Below are 13,898 nucleotides of genomic sequence, written 5' to 3'. Positions count from 1 at the left end.
AGTGAATAAACAATATTGGTGGGTCAGAAATTGAGAAAGCAAAGTATCAATTCATTTGAAGTGTCAGAAAGTAATAATGTTTCAATGTTTCAGACTTTGTGTCTTTTTGGAAGCAGTTTGCTTTGTTTCCTTTTCTCCACTAAGTGTCCTGTCACTGTACTATGTGACTCTTCTTACAATATCACAACACCCTCAAAGCTAGAAAGCACTTTAGGTGCAAAAAAGGCTTAGTCTGTTTGGCTCTTTTTGGTTAAGGCTGCAAACAAAATGTGGGTGTGGTCCATTTTCTAATCATTATTTATTGTATCTTTCCTTATAAAACTAAACAGTAAAAAGAAGTTACCAACTAAACATACTAAGCTGATTATAAAGATTGAAAAAGGAAAAGCTAAAGCATGAATTTAACTTGTGACTTCTAATGAAAGGAAAAAAGGCTTCTGAAATTTGTTAGGATCATTGGGGTACAAATGATTCGTGATCCCGTGATCACTTTGGTTCTGATACTATAATAATAAAGGGAGTTATTAATCTCATGTTGCTTGAGATAGTTCTCTCATGTGTGTGAGATAAATATATGGGGTTCACACTTTAAAATAAAAGGAAAAAGAAATGGAAAAAGTTAGCACAAAATTTGATGAGTGTATAACATAAGAGAGCTATCTCCAACGAAATGAGAAAAATATTTCCCAATAATAAATCATCTCACCTAAAAGTTCAAGCTGTTAAAGTAAAGATTAACGATAATTTTTAATGTTTTCTTCATCATCTAATGATCTAATGCGACTTATCCCTAGTCCCAACTATGTAGCCTGCTCTTATATTAGAGCTTGTTAACTGCAGCTAATTACAAGCTAGTCTTTTTCTTTTCTTTTCATAAAATTACTACGAAGAATAAAAACGGTTCTTCAAAAAGTGCAATTAGAAGTTCTGTGAAATTTATTTCCATAATTATGTTGGAAAACATTTAATCAAATATACAACACCAGTTAGAAAAAGTCTTACAATGTGTTACCAAGTTAGAGAGGAAATTAATGAAACAAAAAAGAAAAAGAAACTTCACGATGTTAAGATAAATAATAAGGTGTACTAAAAGTTTATTACTTCGTCGACAAACACATGAAATTAATATCTTCGGAAAAAGTGAAGAGAGTATAGTACCCAATTATAGATAGTGAGACACCCAAAACCCTCTATGATTGATTAATTGATTATTTTAGTATTTATGTTTTTCATAAAGTGATAGGTTGGCATTGCCATATATAGAAAACAAGGTGCATTTCTAATTTAGATAATTAAGTCTGAACTTTCTAGACTTTTACATATATTATTAGAGAAATTCTTTTTAGGAAAATATTTATTTCATGTTGTACAAATAAAATTACAAGTGGGACCCACATGTAAGAGGAGAGAGAAAAAAAATGGTGAGACCCAACCTTTGTGTGTGTGTAGAAAAGTTGTTATCTCATATAAAATAAAATAAACATAACCCATATTATTATAGAAAAATATGTTTCTCACATTGCATGTGATAAATTATCTCATGCAATACAAAAAAAATATGTGAAATTCACTTTTTTTCTTTCCTTCTTTTTTTCTTAATAGATTCCACCCACTTTTTTATGTGTTGTATCAGACAATGAGAAAAATCAAACCCATTATTATATGCTTCTACTATACGCAGCTAGTGATGAAATCCAGCTAACTGTTCTAATTAGAGGGAAGCTGTAGTGATAATCATGGTGCAAACCTAATTGTATTTGCTAGATACGAATATTTCCTTGTCCACCATTAACCTCCACCCATGTTTCAATTCTAATGTGGTCAAACATTGTGGACAGCTCTAAATCCAAGTTCATGAACCAACCAAGGTTTTGTTCCTCACTCTGATTAAGCCAATTAGAATATTATCTAAGTGTCCCTTATACATTAAACATATCCGTTATGTATTAAAATTTATTATTCTCTTCTTAATTATATTTTTTTGAAACTGTGATTAAGTTGTGCGTGTGTGTGATTTTCTTTGTTAGAAATTCCTCTGTTTCTACTACTAGATATACCTTCTCTCTCTTTTTTAAAAAAAATTCTATATATAATTTTAGTGATATACTTTTTTAGAGTGCAATGCTAAACAAAGATAGTCAATGCATTATAGCTTATGTTTATCGTAAAATTAAAGTGCAATAAACATGTAGTTAATTACTTAATTAGTAGTCTCATGTATCAAATTTTTTTTTTACTTAATTAGTACATAAACCTTTCCCTTGGACGTGGTTTATTTTTGTGTCTCATCCTGTTTTGCATTATTAAACAAACCATGCATGTCGTGGTTTGATTGCATGTGTACATGTGCCTAAAGTATTTTACGGATTCGTTTCATGCATCTTACCCTAAATTTGGCTCATTTCACAAATATTTTAAGTAGATACAGCTTCAAGAACACACACAAACACGAAGAGAAAGTGAGAAAAATAAGGGTGTTGAGTTCAGTTAAGGCATATCTAACCCACGTGTTATCAGAGTGATGTGCTACACAAGTAAAAATAACATCTAATTAGATATCTACTGACAAGTAAAGGAATCAATGTTTTAAGTATGTAGATGCTATTGCTGGTTAGGAAACTTTGAGAGACAAGCTCTCAAATTTAATTATCTAAAGTCTATATAACTTCTTAGAATAAAAATAACTGATTCATATACAAATGTCAAGAGGGAAAAGGAGAACCAAACTGTCCTGTTCTTGAGGGACATTGACTCATATTAATTGGGAAGACATAAATAGTTTTATTATCATGGTTACAGAATCAAACACTCTTCTCTGGCACACTGTACCAACTTTGCCTCATTGTTTTAAGTCATATCATAAGAGTGAGGCGTAAGACCGGAGAAGCTAAGAGCTGAGAAATCAAAATGCATCGGACAATGCACTTTTCTTATGGTCATAGGGGTGTAAATGGGTTGGAAAAGCTAGTCTTTATCTTAAATAAGTCAGGTTTGTATAAAAAATATTGGGTATGGTCTGGCCTATTAGTCTGTGTAAGCCTCAAATTATAAGTCTGTCCTGATTTATATTTAAAAAATAAAAGTCTTGGCCTAGGCCTGTTAGCCTGTTTAAACCTATTAAACATTCAACAATTAAAAGAATAACTAAAATACTATTATTTTGTTATTCAAAATTATTAAAATAATAATTTTATTTATTATATTTTAAATAAATAATATGATATAGGTCGGCCTGTAGGCTTGTAGGCTTGACATATACAAAAAAAAAAAAAAAACATATGGTCTATTTTTCTAAATAGATTTTTTTAAAAGTCTAGGCCTGTTCTATTTTACAATTTATAGTAGGCCAAGTCTGGCCTAATATAAGTTAGGCCATAGGCCCCTGTAGACCGGCTTAGCCCATTTACACCCCCTACTTATGGATATCGGGTTTGGGTTCAGGTTCGGGTTTTAGACTTATGGCCCATCAATATACATTGGGCCTTTGTTTGGAGGTCTCTTTTCGCTTTTTGGTTTATGGTGATTGGTGAATCATTGTCTGATTTGGAAACCAACGTGATGAAAAAAAGAAAAAAGTTTTATGTTGTAGTAGATAAAATTATTTTTTATACATATATAAAGTGTGCTGGGCTTATGCAGGATCATGTGAAAGAGAAAAGAGAGAAATAAAAAAGGAATGTTATGCTTACCACTAATTAAATTTACTATCTTTACAATCAAAATAAATCAATTTTAGATCTAACGACTAACGGTCAATTCTTATAATTTTAATTCTTTACTCTTCATTCTCTCTCATCTTCTCTCTACTCTCTCTCTAGGTTTGCAAATTCCTTTTTCCTTTAAAAAAAATGCTGCCATGAAATGCTACCAAGTCACAAGCCCTATCAGATTGAAAAGGTTATGATCAAATTATCATTAAATTAGAAAATAAAAAAAAATAAGTTTTGGATTTGAAACAATAATTTTTTAAATTTGAAAATAAAAAAAGTGGGTTCTGAGTTTGAATCAATAACTTTATGGGTCGATGCATCACTACAATTTTTTTGTTCTTTTTGAAAATATTATTGAACTTTTAGTTTAGCAGGTTTTTTTTTTCTTTAAAAAAAAAAAAAAAAAAAAACTTGATAGTGCAATTGTTTGAAAAGGGATTGCAAAAAGGTTAAATTTTATAATTTTTGACAAAAACAGTTTTGAGAATTATGATAGGATTGTTTGGTTTCAGAATTCTTGCATACCACAAAGATTGACCAACTAATGAACTCTAGCACAAAAAGGATTTGAACACCCTAGTTCTTGTGGTGAAAACCCACCCTATAGATATAACGTTATGTTTTTCTTAGGGAAGAGGCATTTTGCAAACCCACGGAGAGAATAGAGAGAACTGAGAAGTGAGAGAGGATGAAATACAAAGAATTAAAATTATAAAGATTGATTACAAGCCATTAGATCTAAATTACTGATTTGAATCAATAATTTTTTAAATTCTTTTATAATTTTTTGTTGATAACTTATAATTGTTTGAAGGCTAGAGTGAATAATTCTGCAGCCAAAGCCTAGCCAGTGTACATCTAAGTTCTAGAGTTCATAAAATAACCTAAGATTACATGATCATTTAGACTTCTTTCCTTGTTTTTTCTTGATAACTTCATCAACATACATTATGCCTTTGCCTTTGTAAACTTCTGGTGGCTTACAATTCCGAACAGTAGAAGCAAACTGGTGCACCCTCTGCTTGTCTATTCCAGTACAGCAAATTACATTGTTTTTGAAGCAGAAAACACGGACAGCAGGAGGCACACTTAATTCAACCTCATGACTGTACCCCAATTTCAGATACAATACACGTCCTGCAGCTTCAGCTCTGGCTTTGTACCCAACACCCACAATCTTAAGAAAGCGAAAAAAATTTGCCTCCATCAATTCCAAAGCAAATCAGTTGCCTAAAATTGCCAGAGAACAAAAATTATGGAAAAATATAGAGAATCAAACCAATGCGAAGAAAACACAAAAGAGCAAGGTCTCACATCCTATCTTTTGTATAGAGAATGCCATACCCATTATAACAGAAACATATTGATTTTCATTTGCTAGCAAGCCGATGCAGACAGGAGATCAGGCACAGGTAATGAAATCAAAGCAGACACAATAAGATAAGTAGTGTGCATACTAAAAGAGTGGATGTAAATTACCATGAGTTAAAGAAAACGAATTATTGAAATTGCATAACCAAGGCATTTATAAATACAATCACTCCCCATTAAACTCGACTAGAGAGAGTGGGGTGAGTGCAATCCGTTTATGCAATCTTATTTCTCGAATTCGAACCCATGACCTTTTAATAACAAAGGAGCAGCTTTACCACTGCTCTAGGCTCCCCTCTTTTAAGGCATTTATAATTATACAAACAAAAATGTGTGTAAAATATAGCTCCACCTGAATGCTCATTCTGAAGCAGTCAATTCACACTCAAGAAATAAAGCTTGTACAGGATGTTGGTACAGAGAATGAAACCATTCAGTGGTATTACTTGAAGGGAGATCCTTCACACATGGATGCAACAAATGCATAGGTATTATCAATTTATTGAATCAGACATAAGAACATATGAAAGAAATGCATCGATAATTCCTTCAAATGTTATACTAACATATGAACGCAGACATAAGAAGAACCCAATCTTGAAATGAAAGAAATGCTCTACCTTGAGGGTTTACCCTCTACTCAATCATACACTCACAACAGAGAAACAAAAAAATAAAAAAGGAAAAAGAGAAACCTCACGAAAGAATCAAACACAATTCCGAAAATTTATCATATACAGACATTCCAAGGGTTTTGTCACATCCCAAGGCATTCAAGTTTAACAGTTCAAATCAAACAAATAATATAATTAACATCAAAATTTAAAATAAAAATAAAAAAAGGCACAAAAGAGAGAGAGAGAGAGAGTGAAAATGGTACCTCTGATTAGTGAGTAATAAGACTCTTATTACTCACTAATCATCCTGTTTTGCATTATTAAACAAAACATGCCTGTCGTGGTTTGATTGCAAGTGTACATGTGCCTAAAGTATTTTAGGGATTCGTTTCATGCATCTTACCCTAAATTTGGCTCATTTCACAAATATTTTAAGTAGATACAGCTTCAATAACACACACAAACACGAAGAGAAAGTGAGAAAAATAAGGGTGTTGAGTTCAGTTAAGGCATATCTAACCCACGTGTTATCAGAGTGATGTGCTACACAAGTAAAAATAACATCTAATTAGATATCTACTGACAAGTAAAGGAATCATTGTTTTAAGTATGTAGATGCTATTGTTGGTTAGGAAACTTTGAGAGACAAGCTCTCATTTAATTATCTAAAGTCTATAACTTCTTAGAATAAAAATAACTGATTCATATACAAATGTCAAGAGGGAAAAGGAGAACCAAATTGTCCTGTTCTTGAGGGACATTGACTCATATTAATTGTGAAGCCATAAATAGTTTTATTATCATGGTTACAGAATCAAACACTCTTCTCTGGCACACTGTACCAACTTTGCCTCATTGTTTTAAGTCATATCATAAGATTGAGGCGTAAGATCGGAGAAGCTAAGAGCTAAGAAATCGGAATGCACCGGACAACGCACTTTACTTATGGATATCGGGTTTGGGTTCAGGTTCGGGTTTTAGACTTATGGCCCATCAATATACATTAGCCTTTGTTCGGAGGTCACTTTTCGCTTTTTGGTTTATGGTGATTGGTGAACCATTGTCTGATTTGGAAACCAACGTGATGAAAAAAAGAAAAAAGTTTGATGTTGTAGTAGATAAAATTATTTTTTATACATATATAAAGTGAGCAGGTTCATAGTAACCCCAATTACGTATGTTAAGACCATTATCACCACCATCCATCACAAAAGCAAATGATAAAGAAAATTGCAGGACAACAATGTACACTTTGTTAATATCCTCACAAATTATCCAGGTCCATTGCATTCTCCTAACAAGCCAGCACAACTGAAAACAGAATAAATTAATATGAAAAAAACAAAATAACAACATAATGCAATTGGGTGACCAAAAAAACCCACCTTTTCTTTCAGCTCAAATACAGTCAAACCAGAAAAAAAAAAGTTCAATGGTATAAATTACACAAATCCCATAAATGTACACATGCAAAACCTCATGCCCCCAAAGATTTCAGCTTCTGGGTTTTGATCTAAGATCCATTTAACCAGGGAAAAAAGCAATAAAGTCAGATCTTTGAGCCATGAAAATGAACAGATCAACAGAATCTAAGATCAAAATGAAAGTGGGAAAATGAAAAAAAAAAATACAAATAAAAAAGAGATTTTAATGTGAACCCATGTTAATACTTGAAGAAATAAAAAGAGGGTCATGGAATGTTTGAGCAAAGCGAGAAGAGAGCAATACCTGTTAGGGTTCTTGGCGTCTACGAATGGCGAATGGAGAGAGCAGAGGAACAAAAATGTCTGCACGCCAACTAAAAATCTAATCTTAAAAATAAAAAATAAAAATAAAAAAATAAAGAGAAAAATATTGTAACAATGTTGTGTATCAAATTATTATCAATGGTTGGATCGATTATGTGAATCTCACGGTTATATTTATTTTCATATTTGTATGGTCATGATTTTTTAAATTTAATATTTTATATTTATTTTCATCTTTGTATGGTTATGATTTTTCATATTTAATATTTTTACTTTAAATATGAGGAATAATAACCATACAAAAATAACCGTTAGATCAACATAATTGATCTAACAATAAAATATATTGGTAATAACTTGTACTAACATAACTAGGCTTTTTGACCCTTATAGCCCTTTATTATTAATTAATTACCGATTTGACCTTGATTATAAACTATTTCAAAAATTTAACCCCCTCAGAAAACATAACACTAATCTGCCCCTGTTTGACCGTTGACCACCAAGCCTACCCGGGTACACCCCTCTGTACCCGGGTATTTTTTGAAAAATTTTGTCTACCCGGGTAGGGAGGAGTGTACCCGGGTATTGTTCTTCGTACCTGAAAAATTGCTTGAATTATTTACCCGGGTAGAGAGGGGTGTACCCGGGTAAATCTTCGACCACCCATTTGGTATTTTTTCTCTCTTTTTTACAGCTAATGAGATAGATCAGTATTATCAAGTTAAGCATGCCTAACCAATTTGAAGAGCTTTTAGCTTTGAGAATGGATTTGGAATTTCCATACATCAACACTGTACTGCTCATCAAAGCGGTCCCTGTTCGTATCGATTATGATGGGGTCTACTTTTATGTACGTCAAAATCGCGCTCCTATATATAAATGTGGTACCGGGTCTATTGGGGAGAGTGAGACAGAAAGAAAATAAAGACAGGGTTCATGGTACAGAAATTTAGTGTGAGCATGTAGCTTTTCATTTTACTGGTAAATGACGAATTATCACGTTCAGGGAAGACATGCATGGGACAAGGTTTGTGGTTGTGGATTTATACTGTTAACTAAGAATTCTCTTTCTGAAATACTCATTGAAAAATATTTGTGTGCTTTACAGACCCAAAAAAGTTGCAGAGGCAGAGCACGTGATAGTCGGTGCCTCCATATTCAAAGCTTGGAGAAGAAGAGTGCATGAGAGATCCAAAGAGTAATCATACCGGGTGGTTGAAGATTTACCCGGGTACACCCCTCTCTACCCGGGTAAATAATTCAAGCAATTTCTCAGGTGCGAAGAACAATACCCGGGTACACGCCTCCCTACCCGGGTAGATAAAATTTTTCAAAAAATACCCGGGTACAGAGGGGTGTACCCGGGTAGGCTTGGTGGTCAACGGTCAAACAGGGGCAGATTGGTGTTATGTTTTTTGAGGGGGTTAAATTTTTGAAATAGTTTATAATCAAGGTCAAATCGGTAATTAATTAATAATAAAGGGTTATAAGGGTAAAAAAGCCAACATAACTAGGTTGTTACAATCCAATATCATTTTCCTTATAATATTATAAAGATTAATCTTTTCTCACGTTATATAAAAAAAAAAATTATGGATCCCACTATATTTTTTTAAATTCGCACCTCCAATATTTTTTAAATTTTGATGGATCTCACTATATGATATTTTTTTTTTTTGTAAATTCACTATATGATATTTACACATGAGAAAAATATATTGAATAATATCTTTTTTTGGTAACATAATTAAATAATATTTTGTTTTTAATTGAATTTTAATTCAAAATGTGCAAATTGTCTCGACCAGTCATCAAACAATAAATAATAGTTATCTTCGTCGAACACCACTTTCCTATTACGCCTGCAAATTGCCCCATTTTAAATGTGTTTTAGTTTAATCTTCATTTTAATATGATTCATTATTAAAATTATCATAAGAAGTGAAACTTTGTAATTAATAATTAACAATAAATAAGCAAATAAAAATTGCAAATTCATTATAGGTTAAGGTTTTTAAATAACACACGTTAGCTGGTTTCACCTACCACCGGTACCTTTATAATTTAATATAAAAATAAAATTATTCATTAATTCTCATTTGTAATTTTATTGAAATAAGAATTATAGCCAGCTATTATTTATATTGCATACATATATATTTGTGTGTGTTTTCATGTCCACTGAAAATTAAAATTTGGATATATTAGTAAAGTTAGCAACAACAACAACAACAACAAAAAATCGACCCAATGGGTACAGCTCAGTTGGTAACTTGGCGCTGAGTTAGTGGGGTTGGATATGTGTTCGATTCCCGCTGAATGCATTCTTGGGGAGGGGACTGAACCTTTAGCCATCATTGTTCCCCCGCACTCCGGATTAGTCCCATAGCCAGCTCAAAGAGTCGAAGCTTGTGGGGATACCGGAGGGAGCCAACTCGTCTCAAAGAGATAATTAGGGTTGTGTAACTCCAAAAAAAAATAAAAAATCATGGTGTAAATTTTAATTGGTAATAATATATTTGAGTATTTTAGTCATTGATAATTCAGTAAAATATAATAATATTATAATGGGAATTACTTTTCTTATGTTACATAAAAAAAATATTATCTCCTACACTCACATTTTTCAAATAGATCTCACAAGATTTTTTCTCTCACCTTCAACTTTTTTTCTCTCTCTTATTTATTGTTTGAGCATAAGATACTTCTCTTATACAACATAAGAGAAGTATTATCCTATTATAATTAAGTTAAAAAAAAATCTGAACGTGAAAAACAGTGGGTACTGGGCCTACTGGCAGCAACCTGGGCAACAGTGGCCAAAGTGCCACGGTTGACCAAAAAAAATATCAAAATGTCACGCCAACAGTCAATTTTGCCAAAATGTCACGTGGCATATTTCGCTACATTGTGTAGCGAAATATGTGTGCAAATAATTCGCTACACGGTGAGGCGAAATATGTCACGTCGGAACCAAAAATGTCACGTGTCAAACAGGGAGAATTTCGCTACACAGTGTAGCGAAATTCTCCCTGTCTGACACGTGACATTTTTGGTTCTGTGCATTCTGACGAGACATATTTCGCTACACCGTATAGCGAATTATTTGCACACATATTTCGCTACACAGTATAGCGAAATATGCCACGTGACATTTTGACAAAATTTACTATTGACGTGACATTTTGAATTTTTTTTTTTTTAACATTAACACTTTGACCACTGTTCCGCAGCGTGTGCTGGTGGAGTGTGATAAGTCCATGAAATAATACTTACAATGTATGGTTTTTAATATGAAAATGTAAAAAAAGAATACACTTTGTGTTAATAGATACCCCAAATTGAATTAAGGTGGATGATTCTGATTTAAATGCTAATGGGTTTTTTTTCTTATTTGCATTCTTCAGGCCCAATTGTGATACAGCCCAAGGAAAGAAAGGAAAGAGAAAGGAAATAATAGAGAAATGAGAAAGCAAATCAGTGGCCCAAAAGAAAAGAAAAGAAGAAGAGAGAAAGAAGTCAGAATCGTGCGTCTTCTGAAAGAGAAAGAAAAAAAACCCTAGCATAGACCGTCTAAGTGAGCCTACTCCATCTCAAGCTCTCCATCATGGTTCCCTCTCTGAATCGAGCAAGTAAACCAAAAACATCCTCTGATTTTCAACCTAGATATAGAACCATCACTTTCCACCACGGTTCAGTTTTTGAATCGGACCAACTTACACAAACCCTAACACCTTGTCTCTCGAACCGAACCCTAACCCTCATACAACCCATTTCCATCGTTTGCACCCTTTCTACCTGATTGACGCACCAAACCACACAATATCGCAAACAAACCAAAACCTAGCCACTATTTTGGATTCAGAAAAAGCCAAACAAAGATCCGTTACTTAGTGGATGCTGGAGCGATTGTGAGCACACGTCAGTGTACGGTTTGAAGGAACGACAATTCCATCCGATTTGTAAGAGCAGAGGAGTGGAGCACTGTGGGGACCACTCATTTGCAGCAGCGCGTCATATTGCTGAGCTGGAGAAAAAGAGGATAGTGTGCAAAGAGCCCTATAAAAGGGATATAGGAGTGAGTCATCGGGGAGCTCTCTTCTGTTTTCTGATTTATGGTTTTTCTTAGTTTTTGTTTTCTGAACAATTTTGAGTTTCTTTTAATTTCTGTTTTGTAATGAGATTCTGGTTCATTTTGATGAACTTGATGCATGTCTTTACAGCACTGAGATTGCCGGTTGTTAGGCCAGTGCTGTAATTGTAGTTTTTAGAATTTTTATTTTGTGAATTCTGTAGTTCTGTTACTGTTTGTAAGCCTCACCCCTATGGATAGTGGCTAACTTTTTAGAGGTTGGGTTTAGGTGATACCCAAACCTCAGTGCTTGTCAAATATTTGATTTCCTGGTTTTAATGTTTATATCTCAGTTGTTTAATGTTGTTTCTAATGTTTAAAATTATCTGCATTTTGGCCAAATGTCAGATGTTTGATTAGGATTTAGTTGTTGAGAAACAATTAATTCTGGATTCTGCATTAGACACATGAACTTAGATGAGAAATCATCTAAGGGATCTCAATTCAGAAATGAATGAGTCCTCATGTAATAGTGGACCTGAATCTCAAGAGTCCTAATCCCACTTGGCATAGAGATATGGAAGTGGGCAACTTTGGGATAAAATAATTTTTAAGAGATTAAAAATTAACAATACAGTCCTGTTAACAGAGAATCTTAGGATGAGCCTTTTGTTAATCAAATTATTTTTCAAGCATTGTGGGGAAGGAGAGCCAAAAACTCAACCCACCTTTTTAAACATCTTTATCAATTCAGATTTTCCAATTTCCTTTGTTATTTCATATTTCAATCTCTATTCCGTTTTCAAAATTTTTGTCACATCTTTCATTTAAGTTGCTCCATTCTTCATTCTTATTTTATAACTTAAGAAAGTAATTCAGAAAATTTTAAAAGAAAAGTGAACAGTAGTGTTTTAGGTCCATTCTAAATTATTTTTACTTTACAATTTTATATCTTTTATTTTCAAATAGTAACTCAATTTTAAGCAATTACAAATTTTAGTCATTTCAAAACGCCAACGATCCTTGTGGGAACGATAACTGGGACTTATAACAGCCCTATATTACTTGTTGTCGCGTATACTTGCGTGCATTACTTGCACAACTGTTAGCAAGGCAACAAGTTTTTGGCGCCGTTGCCGGGGATCGAAGCGTATATGATCAAGTTTCTGTGTGATTGCTATTTTTGAACTGCTTCTTTTTGCTGTTTTTAGTATAGCTCATTTGAATTCTATGTCAGTTTTGTTTAGTTATTAGTTCTATAGTATCTTGAATATTGGTAGTTTAAAATCTGTTCTGTTCATATTCTGTTTATTTTATGTCATTTAATTTTTCTTAGTTTCATTTTTATTTTAATTATTAGTTCCACCCTGTGTGAGGGTGAGTTATTACTGCCTTATAAAGCCGTCAGGCTGTGAACTGTCTTGGGATTTTTCTGCTTGCAGGTTCTTGTGTGTTTATTTATTGCTTGTTCTGCATAAAAGTTGGTTAGTAATTTAGGTGTTTTAGCTAAGCCAGGTTTACCTGTTTTAGTTAAAAGGGGTGCATGAGTGCAACTCCACACCCGTTCATATATTCAATTGACCCGGAACCTGAAAGGACATTTAGAGTTAGGAGAAGAGCCCAGATAGCACATAGGCAAATTCCACTTCTAGAAATTGAAGAAATGGAGGATTTAGGAAGTGTAAATGGGAATGATGGGGTAGGAGGACCTGCAAGGATAAGGGAACCACCTGTTATAAATGATAATGATAGGTCCATGATGGACTTCATCATACCTGTGTTGGATGAGTTAGATCCAAGCATAGCCCAACCTGTGAATGGAGTGCCCTTCAAATTAGAACCGGTGATGTTCACCATGCTTCAAAACATGGGGCAGTTTCATGGGTTGTTGATGGAAGACCCACACAAGCATCTTAGAAATTTCATAGAAGTGGCCAACACTTTTAGGAATCCTAACATCTCGGATGATGTGTTAAGATTGAAGCTCTTCCCTCATTCACTGGCTGACAAAGCCAAAGAATGGTTGAACTCCCTTCCATCCAACTCTATAACCAATTGGCACACCCTTGCTGAGAAATTCATTATGAAATTTTTCCCCTCTAATAAGATAGTGCAAACTAGAGGTGATATTGCTAACTTCATGCAGAGGGATGGAGAGACACTAGTGGATGTGTGGGAGAGGTACAAGAACCTTCTTAAGCAATGCCCAAATCATGGTTTGCCCTCTTGGGCAGTGTTACAAACCCTGTACAATGGCCTAAATACTCAAAACAGGGCCTTGGCAGATTCTGCTGCTAATGGCATGTTTATGACTATGTCCTTTAACCAAGCCCATGAGTTGTTAGAACAAATGACTCAAAATTATGCCCAATGGCCT

The 13,898-nt window shown here is 33.7% G+C and overlaps 1 protein-coding gene and 1 non-coding gene across 6 annotated transcripts; both read right to left on the bottom strand.

Annotated features, from left to right (window-relative positions):
• Window positions 1-4,419: 4,419 nt before the first annotated feature.
• Window positions 4,420-7,489, bottom strand: LOC133305618 (large ribosomal subunit protein uL6m-like). 5 transcript variants are annotated; one of them, XM_061505901.1, is made up of 2 exons: window positions 6,967-6,988; window positions 4,420-4,940 (listed from the first exon to the last, which is right to left on the bottom strand). In XM_061505901.1, exon 2 carries the CDS (start codon window positions 4,915-4,917, stop codon window positions 4,609-4,611), a length of 309 nt encoding a protein of 102 aa, XP_061361885.1. In that variant the 5' UTR covers window positions 4,918-4,940; window positions 6,967-6,988; the 3' UTR covers window positions 4,420-4,608. The 5 variants fall into 5 exon arrangements, with proteins under 5 accessions (XP_061361885.1, XP_061361873.1, XP_061361868.1 ...); XM_061505889.1 differs by having other exon boundaries at window positions 6,948-6,984; XM_061505884.1 differs by lacking the exon at window positions 6,967-6,988 and adding an exon at window positions 5,055-5,087.
• Window positions 7,490-13,635: 6,146 nt separating this feature from the next.
• Window positions 13,636-13,741, bottom strand: LOC133305682 (small nucleolar RNA R71). Its single transcript, XR_009750799.1, has one exon. It is a non-coding gene; the product is annotated as a small nucleolar RNA R71 (small nucleolar RNA).
• Window positions 13,742-13,898: the final 157 nt, after the last annotated feature.

This window comes from Gastrolobium bilobum, unplaced genomic scaffold, assembly GCF_033153095.1.
Source record: "Gastrolobium bilobum isolate Gb01-03AN ecotype WA unplaced genomic scaffold, APGP_CSIRO_Gbil_v1 utg7157, whole genome shotgun sequence".
In the NCBI taxonomy this organism is placed as follows: Eukaryota; Viridiplantae; Streptophyta; class Magnoliopsida; order Fabales; family Fabaceae; genus Gastrolobium; species Gastrolobium bilobum.
This window is presented reverse-complemented; position numbering and strand designations above follow the sequence as displayed.

Excerpts from the sequence above, each read along its gene's own strand:
- LOC133305618 (XM_061505875.1), bottom strand. The coding sequence starts at position 4,917 with ATGGAGGCAAATTTTTTTCGCTTTCTTAAGATTGTGGGTGTTGGGTAC.